General features: G+C 35.6%; 1 protein-coding gene across 1 annotated transcript in view; it reads left to right on the top strand.

Moving 5' to 3' along the window:
- The window catches only part of LOC138709226 (cytosolic phospholipase A2-like), a 62779-nt gene that overhangs the window by 6863 nt on the left and 37661 nt on the right, over nt 1-18255 (top strand). The window contains exons 3-7 of the mRNA XM_069839833.1: nt 6422-6503; nt 8531-8677; nt 11874-11992; nt 17513-17550; nt 18072-18207. Coding sequence (XP_069695934.1) covers nt 6422-6503; nt 8531-8677; nt 11874-11992; nt 17513-17550; nt 18072-18207 — 522 coding nt within the window. The remainder of the gene's footprint in view (nt 1-6421; nt 6504-8530; nt 8678-11873; nt 11993-17512; nt 17551-18071; nt 18208-18255) is intronic.

Below are 18255 nucleotides of genomic sequence, written 5' to 3'. Positions count from 1 at the left end.
AACGATCTCTTTAGACTGCAGAAACTCATAAGGAGTGCATGATGGTTTAACATTTTTAGCATTAATCACAAGCTATTGCCACTGACGTAGCTCAGGCGATAGACGCGTTTGCCTGCTGATCCGGACTTGTGCTTACAAGCAAACATTCTCATGGGGGGAGCAGATAAAAAAGTTAATTCTTTTTCTTTCACCATGTTAATAAAGTCAAAACAAGTGCTTACACAAATTTTGGCCCCTCCACCGCAATTAAGAGGTCGTCCAGAAAGTGATTTTCCCAGGGGCCGTTTACAGAAAAAAAACAATTTCATGAAAAGATTTATTGAAACAGCTATAGCAATTGTTGCGCTATTTTTAAACATATTCCCCACAAGAATTGAGACATTTGTGATACTGTGGAATCAACAGAAAGGTGCACAAGACGACACAAGGATACAAATATTGATCAGATGATCAACGCAACTGCCGAGGTTATATCAGCATCACCGGTGTGCCGGAATTTTGTCACGCAGGATTTTTTTTACATACCAGTAAATCTACTGACATGAGTCTATCGCATTTAAACACACTTTAATGCCATCGACCTGGGAAGGGATCGAGCACTGATATGATATGATATGATATGATATGATATGATATGATATTGTTGTGCCCAAGGATTATGACAAGCAATCATGACTTTGTTATGACCATAAGCAATATATTTTCACTTTATTTTAAAGTAACAAAATCGTACTTATTAAAAGATTCAAACATGCTTTTACAACGCAAGAGCTCGCTTCCTGTTTCGACAGATTACAGAGCACAGTTTAGTTAACGTCATCAAAGTCATAGTCCAGTCCTTGAACCAGGTAGAAATGCGTACGCTTGCATTTTACATTTTTATCACGAAGTCAGTCTTAGCAATAGCTGACATATAACGTGCAGCGTCTCTCGCGAGACATCAATTTCTATTGGTTACTGGTAAATCAAAAACAGAGATTCAGTCGTGAGAGTTCCTTAAATATGTATTGTTCTAAGTGACGACCGGAAACGCCGATTTGAAAGAATGGTTAAGAATCAGAAGCTTGGTGTTTAGTGAATGCAACACCGTCTTTTTAGAAGATTCGCGGGTAAAATAGCGTCACTCTCTTACGTTACAAAGGACGCGGTTCGAGAATTTATAAAAGAACATGAAACGTCGAAAACGCGGTCATTAGTTATTGTCAAGATAGCGGTCATGGAGTAGCGCTCGTAACTTCCCGACGTCCAGGAAGAAGTTCTGAAAATGGCATCGAAAATGGGATCACCTTTGACCAGCATTAGGGTTCGCCCTACTATTTATTGTAAGTAAAATCATAAGATCTTTCTTTAGGCTTTTCATGTAACTAGTTCATCCTGGTACTTCAGAATTAACAGAAAATTTCATACTTTCTAAATCTTTCAATCTCAATATTTAATAATTTATTTGTAGTAACTTGATATTTTATTAATAAACTTAGTAATAGTGAATTTCTACACTTGTGATTATTTCGAAAGCCTGCGATCACATTCTAAGTAGGAATCCTTCCTATCCATAAGAAAGTACAGTTTATAAAGTATAACGCAGTGTCTGATTCGTTTATGTTATCTTGATAGAGATTATAACTCGCGATTATTTCAAAGATAAGCCATCCGCCCTTGTCGTGGCAAGTGGCACGACAAAACACTGATATCAGATATGATAGAGCATAACAATAAATTATGGTGTCAGAATTGGTACAATAAAATATTGGTGTCAGATATGGTATAATAAATACTGTTGTCAGAATTAGCATAACGAAAAGTTGGTGTCAGAAATGGGCACAACAATATGATATGATATGACATGATATGATATGATATGATATATATATATATATATATATATATATATATATATATATATATATATATATATTTACGTCACAGCATTTCTTTACATGTAATGGTGTACCTCACATTCATCGTATACGGTGCCATCATTAACATTTATTACTAGGCTTCGTATTCCAGCTACCTAAAGACTGAAGTTAAAGACACATCGGGTATATAGTACGCCGAACACAGGTGATGCGAAGATAAGGATATAAACAAACAGGTCTTCGCTTCGTGTTCGTGGTGTACAGTCAACTCCCGACATTCTGAAGCTATACTGGTAAACACATGCTTGAGCCGTGATGTTCATTTTCGTCGTGATCTTTGTAGTGAATAATAACGTGCATTTGTATGTTACGGAACTTGAACATATGCGGGTGTCACTTGAAATGATTTTATATTACAAAAAATTCTTTTAATAGCACATGGCGTTATTCGTGCATGATGTAGTACAATAATTCATATTGACTGATGTTTTTCCATGTTCCATTAGGATATTGCATATGTCACTCATCACTAAAAACCCACTAATTTTCTATGTACTTTTCTAGAAATCCTCTGAAATGTAGATTATTTAATTTATTAATTGGGATGTTGGCACTGAACATATGGTAGGCTGGGCGCTAGAAAAAAGGCGAGTGGGGATAAAAAGAGAAACCAAGAGTCAGGAAGTGATTGGGAAGAAAGTAGTGAAAAGTTTAAGGGTGCAAGTGTAAGTGGAAATCTAGGATGTGAAAGTGAAAGCGTGGGGGGAAAAACAAAAGAGGAATAGAGGAAGAAGAAGAAGAAGAAGAAGAAGAAGAAAGAAAGACAGATAGAAATAAAGCAGAGACGAACAGTAAAGAAAGGTCAGAACCTGCGACAGCTGAGGATAGAGCAAAGGTATTAGATATGATTAAAAAAATGTGGGGATGTGTTCAAAAAGTGCTAGTAAAGGGAAATTGTAAATGATAGAGAAGTATAGGGGAGAGAGAAAGTGTATAAGCTGATGTGTAGAGATAAATGTAAGTATTTATAGGAAGTGAGAGTAGTGTGAAAGGATTAGGTGTAAGTGGAATAATGAGAAAGTGAAAGTGAGCGCAAATATGAATGAGTGAAAATAGTGAAAAAGGGTTAAGAGAACTCAACAAATGACAGCATAAAATTAGTACTAACATTTGAACGTTGGAACAGTAAATGAATATAAGAGAAAGATAGGAGAAAAGGTAAAAGAACAAATAGGGCAAATAATTCAATATGATAATTTATAGAGAATAAGTGAAATTGAAATTTTAGTGAATAGTAGTTAGAGGAAAAGGGGAGTTTGAAAGGCATATATAATTTTAGGTATATTACGATGAATGATCAAATAGAGAATAGCAAATGAAATGTAGGAGAAATACTGAAGAGGAGGGAGATTGAACAAGTAATAAAAAAAGGTACATAGTGTAACTGGGAGTATTTGTGTATACGCGTACTGCAAATAATGTGTTACTGTAATATGTTAATGGTGGCACCGGATACATAAATGTGAGGTACACCATTATATGTAAAGAAGTGCTGTGACCAAATATATCATATCATATGGTAGGCTACACAAATCCACGCTAAACGTCGAGTTAATATCCTAATAATTTTCAAATTTTGATGGTACTGGTTCTTTTGGATTTTGTTCAACACACTTTCGTGCCTTTTGATAAAATTGCAGTGTCTTTCAGTGCACTGTTTTTTTTTTTCACTTTTTAGTTTATTTTATACAATGTATAATAATATTATACATTGTGTAAAATAAACTAAAAACAACATTACATATTATGTAATGTTGTTTATATTGACAGTGAAAATATTAGTTCAAATATCCTCAACTATGCCCTGCAATATTACACGCTTGAGTGTCTTATCTAAAACATTTTACCTTTGCAATGAACCTTCAATCAGCCACAAAGATGTAGTTATTTAAATAATACGACTAGTAAGAGCAGTGATCGATGAGACTGCTCACTATGACTACGTTCCGGCTTCGACTTATTATAGCGAAAGGCAGAGCGTGCGTAATTATTTTGCATACTCAAATACCTATACCTGCGCTGTGACGTCACATATTATACTTCGAATCAAGCAACTCCATTCCAGCTTATAGGTAGCTGAATTACGAAGCCTATTTATTACAGTAACACATTCTTTGCAGTATGCGCCTTAACAAATACTCCATTATCACTACATATATACTTTTTTTTATTTTTCGGTCTATCCTACCATTCAATACCTATACTACATTTCATTTGCTATTCTCTATTTGTTCACTAATCCTAATATTAGCCCTTTCTAAGTGCCATCTCTAATATTATGTACCATTTTCAGCCCCTTTTTATCCCTAACTAATATTCACTAATATAATATACATATATATTGTACACAGAGTGGACCATTTAAGTTGATACAACTAAGCGTTGTAGAAAGAAAGGTCTTGAATAAAAGTTGCTTGATATTATGGGGGAAAGTAAATTCCATTTGTCGTGTTTTATTTGGAGGACGTTGTGATGGTCAATTTAATTTTTTTTAAATGGGAACCTACATTTTTTATGTTGTTCTCATTCCTCATAAAAAAACTAAACAACTTTTGTATAAAGCACTTTGCAATTGTTCTTACACCAACGAAAATAACAACAAAAATTATGAATGGCTGTGCACGAAGAGCGCAATGAATGGTTGACCCATTCGAAACAGTCCAGCATAACAGTAGGCGAGGAGGCAATGAGACATTGTTTTCTTTCCACGGTAGGACGGTTTCCTTGTCTCTGTCGTTAGTGTACTTGCAGCCGCCTTCGAGTCCAGATGGATCCATTGGTAGTACGTACCTACAATTAGCGATTACCGAGTAACAACCATCAATTCCATGCAAGTCGTTTAACATTTGAAGCGTACTCAGTTGTATATTAATTATACTTTTCCTATACATTACCATTTAATATAATTAAATGAAGATTAGATTTGACCTGAGCACATAAGTTCCAATTGCCCCATCCTTTATATTAAAAAGCTGGAGTTAATTAAACTATCCTGAAATCTTCATCAGTTCAAGGATCTTACTTCGAAATCCCATGGTGGTATTTATGAGCTCCAATAATTTGATATTCTATAATGCTTAATTGATAACTTCATGTGATATATGCCAGGTATCGGTTGTCAGTTTTCTAGCTCATGAAGTTTACACTCAGGATATGTATCATGGCTTCCCATCCAGTGCATGTGTCCCCTAAAGGTACGATGCTAATCAGATAAGTCCATCAAAATTTTCTTTTTACTTTCAACAATTGCTCAGTGATATCTTTTGAGCATCTCTCAGTCATCCTCTTACAGTATCTTAAGATTATTAGCCTATACAGGGTGTTTCCGAGGTGGTGTTAAAACTTTCAGGGATGATGACGAAGGGCACATATATCAATTTGAGATAAGAAACCATGGTCCGGAAATGACTGAGTCGAAAGTTATAAGCAAAAATAGTTGTGTGGAAATGGAATTGTAATTTAGCACCACGTGCCCTACTTCCCTTAATCTTTGGAAAGATGGTTTGAGCCGGATGTCTCCTACGTGGGTACCTGTGCCGATACAATCTGTGAGCTTGTCTACTGTTCCCATTGGCTCATCCGTATTCGAAAATCAGGTCTGCATATTCCGCTCTCGTGTACTCCTCCATTTCAGTAGGACTGATCGACTGGACAATGCAACTTGTACACATACATTGCTGTCTACAGACGTGCATATCAGGACCGACCATGTCCGTTACACATTACGCTATCTGCATTGCTTTAGTGTAGTTTCCTGTCCCCACCCCTCAGACAGCGCACTGAATGGAATACTGTAAGTAGACAACGTAAACAACATTTGATGAATACAGTATGTGTAAGATGTACAGATAAATAATACACATAAATAAGGTGTACAGAGGAATAAAATTATTTCATTTCCACACAACTATTTTTGCTTGTAACTTTCGACTCCATCATTTCCGGACCAGGGTTCCTTATCTCAAATTGATGCATGTGCTCTTCGCCAACATCCCTGAAAGTTTGTAACACCACCTCGGAAACACACTGTATAATTACCTGAGTATGAAAGTGATTATAGGCCTATTCCAAAAGAATAGCAATAAAGGTACAATGGAGAGATCATTGCGCATAATTCTCTAAGAAAATTATATTTCTAATTCAGTTAATGGATACGTATTTCTTCTCTTTCTTTGTACACGATTTTATGTAAACTCCATTTCATGGATTATTCTTTTATGACTTTATTAACCTAACTCAATGCACCTTCGCGGTGTGTATTTGGCTCTCATTTACCTGACACCTAAGACTTAAATGATAGGAGATAAGAACTAAATTGATTTGTAATGTTGCAACAGTGCAAGATTTCTATTATAGTTCTTTAAAGGCGTGTACAACAGAAATAACTCCTCTTTTGCTGGTGACTGCGCAAGTTAATGACCACTTAAAATTACTAACCTCGAGACTAATGGTTTCATGATTGAACTCGTTAAAATAAACAACATGTGTATTTATTTTTTCAGGTTTGTGACACAAAATGTAACACTTTAAAAGTCCATGTCTTGAATGGGAAGAAAATTACCCAAGGCGCTGTGCAAGATTTTCGTAAGTTCAATTTGTTTATTTGAAAAACAATCGTGAATGTGTCATCGTCGCCATTCTACTCGTATTTCCTCATCATTATTGTCGCCATCATTTTTCTGCAATATCAATACCAACATTTAACATTTAAGTGACTGCAATGATGATGATGGATGATGACGATGATGATGATGATGATGATGATGATGATGAGAAGGAGGACGAGGACGACGACGACTATGATAAGCCCACAATCATATGCATCACAAAGTAGGAAATACAGGTATATGACATAAAGACTTCAAAATTTTGTTTGTTAAGTTAGGCACGCGAAAGTTGCAATGTTCTACTGTATTTTATCGTGTGACAAATTGCCTTCACTTAGGACTGTACAAAGGCAAGTATGCTCAACAACAGTGATAATGACGGTGATGATTTTGGTGGTAGTGGTAGTGTCTACATTATCAACGGTGGTGTTTTTGTTAATACCATAGCAATATTAGTAATATAATTCAAGTTAGGTACTGAATGTTAGTTATAAGCAGAGGTAAAAAGTTCGTACAAAAATTGTTAAGTTGTGTGAGCTTGGACTATATATCTACCGAATGAACTGTAGTGATGCAGCTTTCAACGTCAACAAACCAACAAAACAAATATGTACAGTCGGGTGATAACCAAACTTATCTTTGTGCCAATGATCCATGGCCTTAAAATCAGAAACAAAATTAACAATTAACATTGTGTAAAAAACAATAATTGGCAAATACATTCTTCCTAATTTTCAATATATCTGGATTAATCTTGCACAGCATAGAGACCGATGGCGGTCTTATATGAGGGCGGCAATAAACCTGCGGGTTCCTTAAAAGCCATTTGTAAGTAAGTTATAATTTACTCATACATATAAGAATAACAAACAAAATACGTAATAATATATATCTAGCCTTGTTACAATTAATAATAATTTACATTTTCATTTTATCAAATATATGTTGTTTTCTAATGCCAGGCATTTGACAATAAAGTCATTTGACCTTATCAAAAATATACTTTTCTATATCCAGAAGAATAATATTTGTACTCTGAAAATATTCGTTCTACGTCACAAGACGTAACTGGAGCAAATCTGAAATATGATACAGTATTCCTTACTATATCACAAAGTGAACAACAGCTTTGTGAATATAATAGTATATTTCATATATATGGCACATCACATTAAACCCACAATTCGTTTCAAGAGCACTTTTCACTTTTTCTTTAATTACTATTCGGACTTCTGCGGATTGGTATTTATATTTGAAAAATAATTTTATTATTCTTTCACAACTCGCGTCAGTCATTTCTATATTTCTGAACTACACCAGTGTGACTGCTGCAGGCAATTTTATTCTTTGAAGATATATTGAAAAACATACCAACACCATACATAATTCGAGAAAGCAAAAAATTGTGTATATTTTGAGTCAAATTTTGAATAGAATGTTTCTCTTGATTGTTGTATCCCCCATGCAAAGAAAAGTATTCTATATAAATATTTCGTAGTACAGCGTCCCTGAAATAATATTCTTGATTTATATTATGTATACTCATTACGTAATTTCCACGTAATATATTTCATCAATTGCTGATAGGCTTGTATGATTACCAGTAAATCTTGACGTTTTGCATTCAACTCCGTATAATTGGAAGATTTAAACTCTGCCATATTAAAAACTGCTCACTAAACTACACAACTCCGCTGCAAACGTTAGCACGTAATGAAACTGTTTCTCTGCTGTGCATATTGCTATAATGTAGTTACGAAAGTAATCCATCCACAATTGCAGATATACTATGAGTTGTTTATGTGAACAGAGTATAGTATACACAGAAGAAAAATAGTGAGATGACTAGTGAGTGGCTACACACAACCTGAAATCTATGTTTTAGTACGAACTTCCTACCTTTAGTTATAAGCAAAGAGCCGAGCTTCTGGCTTACTGTGAGTTGCATTTTTCTTTGTAAGAAAATGTTTCTCGAATAAACAAAAGAATACATTTTCTTTTCAGTTGATACACCTGATCCATATGTGATTCTTTCCGTCCCAAAGACTCCAAATAGATTAAAAAGAACTCGAACAGTGGACAACTGTATAAATCCAACTTGGGACAACATATTTTACTTTTACATCAATCCAGATATGCATAATGATCTCTGTAAGTGATTCATTCTTTATTGCATGATACATTAGTAATAAGTGAAGTGAAAGTAAAGGGTGCGTCAGAAAGAACGGATGGATTTCAAACTATCGATACGCAACGAGGAGAGAGATATAGTGAGGGGGACCACGACTGTTGGGTCAGCCATAGAATGCAGTTTCAGTTGAGAATATGGTGTTGGTCTGGTGTACAACGTGCTTTCATCGTAGAGACATTTTTGAAAAATGAAGAGTCTGTGATCGCCACTCAGGACTCATTTCGACATCGGATGTCACGCTAGGATTCCAACTCGGAATACAATTTTGCGGTGGGTGGCTTCATTTCGTATCACAGGTTCAACATTAAAGAAGAAATCACCTGGACGAAATTCTATTGCACTGAGATTGTCCGAGGCTACGGTAAGATCTCGCGCCCTGCGACTTCTTTCTTTGGGACCATTTGAAGGCGTAAGTTTGTAAACATCGATCACATACACTGGACGAACTGAAGACAGCGATTCGTGAAGAAATCGTGGCAATTGCACCAGCTATGACTGTGAAAGTGATGGCGAACATCAGAAAACGCCTCGATGCCTGTATTGAAATCCAAGGACATCATATGGATAATGTTGTTTTACATAAATAAACTGCATGTATTGGTGAATATGTTGATAACAATAAATTTTTGATTTGATGAATCTTTACAATTTTCTTGCCATGTGAAATCCATCCGTTCTTTCTGACACACCCTGTACAAGGTTTCTCACTTAAGCTATGTGCGCTCGTAGTTTCACAGGGTGTTATATTTTATTAAGCTACAAGTGTGTTCTGTATCAAGACCGCTCAGCAGCAACCAGTCAGATAGCAGCCGGGCTGGTGAAAAGCTGACAAAAGGCGCTTAATTGTGAGCATTCAAAACTTCTGTAATGTGGTACTGTAGTAATAAAGTTTAATCAGTGCTAAGACAGAAAACATTACTCTAAGAGAGTCAGCTAGATAACCCATTTTCATTGCGCTTACTTCACGAGAAATTAGATTAGATGGTTGTGAGAAAAGTTCGATCTGCTCCGGCATTATCAAATTTCGAAATCCATAACAAAAGACAAAACGAGCAATATGCAGTACTATGAATTTTTCATTTCTTAATGTGATGAGATGCAGTGGCTAATGGGAATGTGAAATTTTACGAAGATTTTGTTGGCCACGTTTCATTGTTTTCCAAGAAAAGCAAAGTTTGGAATAAACAATGGTTTGCATATTTAAACCATTTATCCAGTACTTAGCAAAATCATTCTAAGTCGCAAATTCATGCCCATTTTTATCTACAGCTAAAGGTTTTCGAGGAACAATGAGTTGATCTGATATTTAACAACTAGCACGGAAGTGATATCAGCAAGATGGATAGAAAATAATGATATTACAGTGAGGTTAGTTAGGGACGCTTGAGTTTTTGTCCAGAGCTTTGATAGCCGGCAACTCTAGACGAAAACTCGAGCGTCCCTATCTAACCTCACTGTAGAATCTAGTTTTAAATATTTTCTATAAATAAAAACTGACAAGGCAAAACTAGAGAGTCGGAAGGGGGCACGACCCAGCACTGAAACATTTCAAGATCTATTGCGTTAAACCTTCAACGTAGGTTCACACCGGCTGACTACACTAAGGTTCGCTGCGTACCAAGGTTTCGAGTAGGCAACCTCACTCGTCCCTAGGCCAGTCCTTCCGTCCATCGCCAGCCGGCCTTTGACTTTGCCATTACCCTACAGATACCTATTTCTAGTACATTGATTGAATTACTCGTATGTGGCATGATTGATTTCATGTTTGGTGCCTATTATATTTAATTTTGAATTCTTAAAAAGTAAACAAAAATATGTTTTATGCCATATTGTTCTTCATTTGTGTAATTTTAAATTAATATTTTTATCATCCTGATGTAAATCATCAAACAAGGTATGGAATGGATGAACCCAGACTCTTCTATTTTTACGTCTATTCTTTCTCCGTATAAGCAAATTTACCAATAATATATCTCCTTCTACGTCCATGTTCATTGGAAGACTGAACAATTTTGTACAAAAATTTAGCAACGCCACTAGCCATTAACGCGCCACTAAAAGTGGCCTCGTCTGAAGGGACCCTAAAAGCAAGCTAATAACAGCATACGGGAAAATGTTAACTGTTCCTTATATGTTACCGTGAAAATCCGAAAACCGTCAAAACCAGTTTCAACTAGTAAAAACTAGTTTTAAAAATGTAAATAGATAGAAAGCGAGTTTCCGTAAGATCTAGAACCAATGACAGGTTAGATTTGGTTTGTTTAGACTTTTACCAAACAAAAACCTAAACAAACCAAACCTAACCTGTTATTGGTTCTAGATCTTACGAAAACTCGCTTTCTATCTATCTACAGTTGCTTGAACTAGTTTTTACTAGTTGAAACTGGTTTTAACGGTAACATATACCTACATTCGCAAAGTCTGGCAAGCCTACGCTATACTGAAGCTAGAAGAACATTGTTATATCACAACGAAGCATAATTTAAGAAACAGATGCTGATTTTACTTACAGGTAATCAAATTTTTGTTCAATAAAAATTGACTACAGTCCAGTGTACAGTAGTGGCAAAAAAAAACCGGACCGACGGAATAATCAAAGTCCCCGAAATGAGCCACTGCGCATGCCACGCCGCATTCACAAGATAGCGAGTAATCTATTGAAATTGTTGTAGTTTCGACTGCTGACGTAGCCTATTTCGAAAGCCATTAGAAAATAAGTTGATAAAATTCATGTTCTGGGAATAATAAGTTAAGTAGTAAAATATCGCTACAATCGAAAAGTATTGGAAATAAATTGGAATAAGGAACAAAAAAAATAGTTTCCTTCCCAGGCAGGATTCGAACCACGAAAGTCTTAGTTACCAGTCTATCGTGGCTCTGGAGTGAACAAAGCTCTGGAATCAGCTACAAGGGTCGGTCCGGTTTCTTTTTTTGCCACTACTGTATATGTTTCACTGTTACCCCTCTTGCCCGTACACAATATTTTAGCAACTTCTAGTGGTGCGAGTTTTATAAGTTCTGATATTTACACACATAGTGCAAAATGTCTTACACTTTGTGTTAGGAATTCAGTGGTTTACCTACCCTTGCTTATTTCATTAATATTTTAATGTGTATATACCCTTAAATATGTTCCTGTTACAAACTTTGTTGCAGCTGTCAAGCTTATGGACGCTAATGACGTGTTGATGGACAGTATGATAGGTGAGGTTATGATAAGCCTAGACGACGTGAAGTTGAACGTACCAATGAATCTTACCATCATATATAAAAAGGTGAGGTACATTAATTACAGCAGCAGAATTTGAGTTCAGAAGGGAAAGTACAATGCTACGAAAATATAGCCTATTTTATTTTTCTCTTCAGAAATGAAAAGAAATATAAAATTAAGTGTCGTGATATACTTATTTACTTACTTACAAAAGGCTTTCCGCCATTGCCACCCTCACATAAGCACACTATCGGTCCCTAACCTGAGCAAGAATAATCCAGTCCCTACCATCATATCCCACCTCCCTCAAATCCATTTCAATATTACCCTCCCTTCTACGCTCCCCCTCCCCAAAGGTTTTTTTCCCTCCGACCTCCAAACTAACAATCTATATGCATTTCTGGATTCATTCATACGTGCTACATGCCCTGTTCATCTCAAACATCTGGATTTAATGTTCCTAATTGTGTTGGGTGAATAATACATTGCGTGCAGTTCTGCGTGTGTAACTTTCTACATTCTCCTGTAACTTCACTCCTCTTAGCCACAAATATTTTCCTCAAACACCCTTAATCTCTGTTCCTCTCTCAAAGTGAGAGTCCAAGTTTCACAATCATACAAAACAACCGGTAATATAACTGTTTTATAAATTCTTATTTTCAGTTCTTTTAGAGCAGACTGGGTGACTAAAGCTTTTCAACCGAATAATAACAGGAATTTCCTATATTTATTCTGCATTTAACTTCCTCCCGAGTGCAATTTATATTCGTTACTGTTGCTCCAAGATATTTGAATATGTCCACCTCTTCACAGGATAAATTTACAAATTTTTATATAACCATTTTTTACTATGTTCTGTTCACGAGACATAACCATATCCTTAGTCTTTTCGGTATTTATTTCCAAACTTACCTCATTACTTACTTCAAGTAAAATTCTAGTGTTTTCCCCACTAGTTAGTGACTTTCCTGCTAACAAATGCACGTCATCCGCATAAACAAGCAGCTGATGTAATCCTTTCAGTTCCAAATCCTTTGTTATCCTGGACTTCCCTAAAGGCATATTCTAAACCGAAGTTAAAAAGTGAAGGCGATAGTGCACTTCCTTGCTTTAGTTCGCAGTGAATTGGAAAAGCATCCGACAGAAACTGGCCTATACGGACACATTTTAATTAATCGAACTAGTTTCATAGGCATACCAAATTCAATAAGAATATTACATAAAAACTTGTCTCTTAACCGATCATATACTTTTTTGAAATTTATACGTATAACTGATGTACGAGTACTGTGCCCTTATACTCCCATTTTTCTCCAATGTCTGTCGAATACAAAAACTCTTATCAATAGTCGATCTATTACGCCTAAAACCACATTAATGATCCCCAAGAGTTTATCTACATTTGGAGTTAATCTTCTCAAAAGGATATTGGACAAAATTTTGTACGACGTCAAGAAAATTGATATTCCTCGAAGTCATATTAATTTAAAAAGTTGTTCCATGTAGTCTATGAAATCCTGTTGCAATAAAAAATGTTGAGTCTAATACTGAGTACAATAGTAACAGGTGCTTCTTACACTGACCGTTTAATTTTTTTACATGCCAACTCTTCTCCCGTTGTATGCTTTTCTGAGTTTAGCCTTTTCTCTCTAAGCTATCAAATTATTTCGCGTTTATTCAGTATTTGTGAGTATAAAGAGAAAATATTATGATGCTGATAAAAAAAAAACTACTTCGGGATTTTCAAGGAAATTAGACATTTTCAGCATGCCTGCTTTTGAAAAAGAATATTTTTGTAACTGTGCTATCTGTCTGTGTACAGCAAAATCTCATAATTATTGCATAGATTTTGTGTATATATTTAAGTTAGTACCTATAAGGTAATTCAACCAATGATGCTGTACATGAAATACAGAAAAAATTAAGGTGCTATTTTGAGAAAAAAATAGCGATTTCTTCTTCATTTTTACACAAGATAAAGTTGTAAGTGATAAGCGATTACTACACTATCTACCAAAAAGTGATTGGGCACTATTTTTGCCCCTTTAGAACCTCGTGATACCACCTCTTGTTGCTATAACAGCAGCCACCCTGTCAGACATGCTCTCCACTAGTTTGTGTAGGATATCCACTGGAATGCGACGCCATTCCTCTTGCAACATGGCACTCAGTTGGACAATGGAAGTAGGGTCGCATCTCCCGATACCTCAATCGCCGATCCAATTGGACCCAAAGGTGCTCAATGGGATTGAGATCAGGACTCTGTTAAGGCCAGTCCCACCGATGAACATTACTGTCTGCATACCACTGCATAGTAGCCGCCGAAACATGGGGCCAACTTCCATTGTCCAACTGAGTGCCATGTTGCAAGAGGAATGGCGAATAGAGTCCTGCAAAACCGGTTGAAAACCGAAGTAACTTACATAGCGCTACTGAACGCCTGGCGTTATAGGCAGAATGCGAAGTACATCTGCTTGCGTATTCGGTTTAACGAGTATTCGAGTTGATTCGATCTCTCTGTGGGTGGACGGCTCTGGCGTATAAAATGAAGATCACAGTGAACCATCCAGATATTATAGCTGCGGATCATCAAGAGGAACAAACAGCATTCAGCGTAAAACTACAGACGTTGTAAAGCGTAAATTGCAGAAAAAAAACTTTCGGTATTCACAAATTACCAAGGTTGTAATTTTTGCTTACACTAGAAAACTGAATTATAATATTACAATAATGACACACTTAAAAAAACAGTAAACTCGATCAATATTAAAACTAAAACAAAAATAACTTTATATCTTCTGAAACCTGCTACAACCAATGCTTTTAGTATGTTTACTATGACTAGTCTAGCAACTAATTTTCGAGCAATCGAACTCTCAGCTGAGTTGTCAATCATCTGGCCACTGTAGAAAAGTTGAACCACAGCTATGACTAATACTATCTATGGCCCACTTTGACATGCTTGACCTAGGGAGACAGACATGAGTTCGTTGACGTCTTACATCTGTATTACAAGAAGAAAAAGCAGTGTGCAACTAGCGGCGATGTTGCCAGACTGCTGAAACTTCCAACTCAATTTTCTAATAACCGTGCATTTAATTACAAAACGTAATATAGGTTTTCCATTTATTTAAGTGAACCTTATCGCCCCGTACAATCTGCAGGGTTATTTCACTTCTACCCTGTATATGAATAGCTACTATTTTGGAGGAATGCATTTAGAGTTAATAATTATTTAATTTTATGTTTTGTGATTAATTGTAATTCTATTTTGGATTTATTTACTTATTATATCTCACATTATACATTATGCTCATTTCATTTTCTACATACTAAATTGGTGGAAAGATCACCAAATAACTCTAGCCTCTCTAGCAACACTTGTGAAACGAATATTGGGCATTCCATGAATAAGTGTTTCCACCGAGCGTAACTTTAGTCTAGTAAAACAGATTTATTAATACATAAACACAAGAAGTCAACTCTGATCATGTAGTCTATGATAATAGGCCCTAATAATAATTGTGAACATCAAATAGTTAATATTAGCACGTGTGTAATAAAATAGTTCTTTGAATGACACTTGTTTTCTCTGAAGTAGATCTTTTCTATACAGAATGATTTGTTTCTAAAACTTGCTATTCTTTTGTTATTCGTAGTTTAGAGATGTGTAAATTATACTTATTTTGTACAGAACAACAACCATTGGGAGTCAAAGTAATCGTATTGTTGAAAATAACATTACTGTTTATCTTTTTAAATTGATTTCTTAATAAATAATATTGCAACTGCTTAGAATAATTAACAAGGATGCAACTATTTTTTAGAGGTAGGCCTATACATTTTTTTTTTAGTTTAAAGTACAAACGTCATAATGGACTGTATGTACTTGTTTCCTATTTTGTTTTATAATGAATTGTAATTATATTTTTGAATATGTTTATATTATGATATTTCACATTATACATTACGTCTATTTCCTTCGATGTCACTATGTCCATTGTTCATTTATTTGTTACTAGTCAAATTACTGCAAGTTCGAAATACAAAAATAAATGTATTAAAGTGTCAAATTACTTGTATTCCTATTTGAAGCAAACATATTTTTGTAATTAAACAAAATAAATATCCTTCAATATTATTACTCTGTTTGTATGCTGAGAAAATGTTAAAGAGTTATTGTATGATGAAATGTACCTGGTGTTATTTGGAGATCGTATTTTCTTCCTCATCATTTCTTTCTGTGTGAGATTTGTGTTCTAAATAATTCGCGATCTTACATGAACTTATGTAATATCGATTATTGGGTTATATAAATCGAACAAGATTCAGTCAGTATGTGACGAGAAAGAGTTACGACGTAATCAAATGATAAAGTTATGACGTGTAATGTTTAACACTGGTACAGAAAAACTCCAGCTATATAGCGTTTATTGGTAAGAAAAATATGCATGGCTTGTGCACGTCTTGTTCTGTGAAAAACTATAACATTAACATAGGCTACCTATAAGCAACTTTCATTAGTAAAACTCTAAAAGTTTAAAATATAAACGATACTTATAAAGTTACTGCAAGTGCAGAATAATAAAGAAAATATATGTGTTATAGTGTCGAATGAACTGTAAGAGTACTTGCAAACACTTTTTTTTCAACAAGACAACGTAAATTTCCTTGTTACTCCGGTTGTGTACTCGAAAAACGTGTTTCATGTAAGTGCGCCTGATGTTGTCTACTCTGCAATACATCAGGCGTAACCGCTCGACAACCGAGTTATTCGGCCCGATGTTCATCGTAGCCGGTTGAGCTCCGACCGGTCGAATCTAAACCGGTTGTGTGCGCAGTTTTGCAGGTCTCTAATGGCGAAGCATTCCAGTGGATATCCTACACAAACTAGTGGAGAGCATGCCTGGCAGGGTGGCTGCTGTTATAGCAATAAGAGGTGGTACCACGAGGTTCTAAAGCGGCAAAACCTGTGCCCAATTACTTCTTAGTAGATTAGTGTATTATTATAAGGAAAGTTATGTTAACGGGAGATGCGGCCCTACTTCCATTGCCCAACTGAGTGCCATGTTGCAAGAGGAATGGTGAAGCATTCCAGTGGATATCCTACACAAACTAGTGGAGAGCATACCTGACAGGGTGGCTGCTATTATAGCAATAAGAGGTGGTACCACGAAGCTCTAAAGGGGTAAAAACAGTGCCCAATTACTTTTTGGTAGATAGTGTATATATAAAGAGCTATGTAAAAAGAATTTATGCAAAATTATTTACTTATCTCTGTTCAAACACGCAATTTATAATTGAACGCAGATGTCCAACTGTCTGGGATTGCAAAACATATACCTATTATGTGTACAATATAAAAAATGAAAGTTTTATTATTTGTGATTATTTAGCGTCAATTTAGTAATGGGATGTTTGTGAATTGCGTTTGAAAGTTATTTGAATGATGATCTTGATATGTAGTACCGCTTATATTACTTAAGCCTTGGTTTTTCTGAACCGACGTACGCGAGGTGCGAGGCGGGTTCAGAAAACCCAATATTTTACAATGTGGAATTTACTGAAACTTCTCTTGTTACAGGGCTCTCGAGTGAACATGCGAATTCTCAAAACAGAAAAGTGAGTATAATAGGGTAAAGTTACGTAATTCCACGACACGTTTTTTCACTGAATGTCACGGGGTTGGGTATCTTGCTAGGAATTTCACTGATGTCTCAAAAGTAGGCGAAAGATGTCTTGCGTTATGGTCGAACGGCAAAGCTTTGACTGACATTCAATTTTAAAAAAGTATCACGGGATTAGGAGTATCACGGAAATAGGCAACTTTACCTTATAATATGATTGTGATAAATGCGTAAGTAATGGAACTACAATTTCTCAAATAACTTCTTGACCGCGTTAATAATTTATTTGTATAGTAGAGATTAGAGATAAACAACGACCGAGAAAGCAAGACTAACAGCGCCCGCAAGCCGAAAACTCGCACCACAATGTTGTATACGTCGCGTCGTTGACGTAAAGACTTAAAACTATACATAAACTATAATTCTTAATATTTAGTGGTAACTATTAAAATTAGTAGGCCTACTTTTATTTTTTGTTCGCTCATGAAAATTTATCCCGATTTTTTTTCTCAATAGTGATCGTCCACACCTGCGTTTCAGTCTTGCTCTGTCAAAAGAAGAAAAAGAATTCCTTCGAAAACGTCGGAAGCATGCTTTAAAAGGAATGAAGAAGCTGCTGGGTGAAGAGGATTGTCCAAAAACTGAAAGAGAGGTACTGTATCAACCCGACGAGGTTAATCTAGAGAAAAGGGCAATTTAT

Source organism: Periplaneta americana, chromosome 11, assembly GCF_040183065.1.
Source record: "Periplaneta americana isolate PAMFEO1 chromosome 11, P.americana_PAMFEO1_priV1, whole genome shotgun sequence".
Taxonomy (NCBI): domain Eukaryota; kingdom Metazoa; phylum Arthropoda; class Insecta; order Blattodea; family Blattidae; genus Periplaneta; species Periplaneta americana.
Note: the sequence above shows the minus strand (reverse complement) of the source record. Positions and strands in the feature narration are given on the sequence as shown.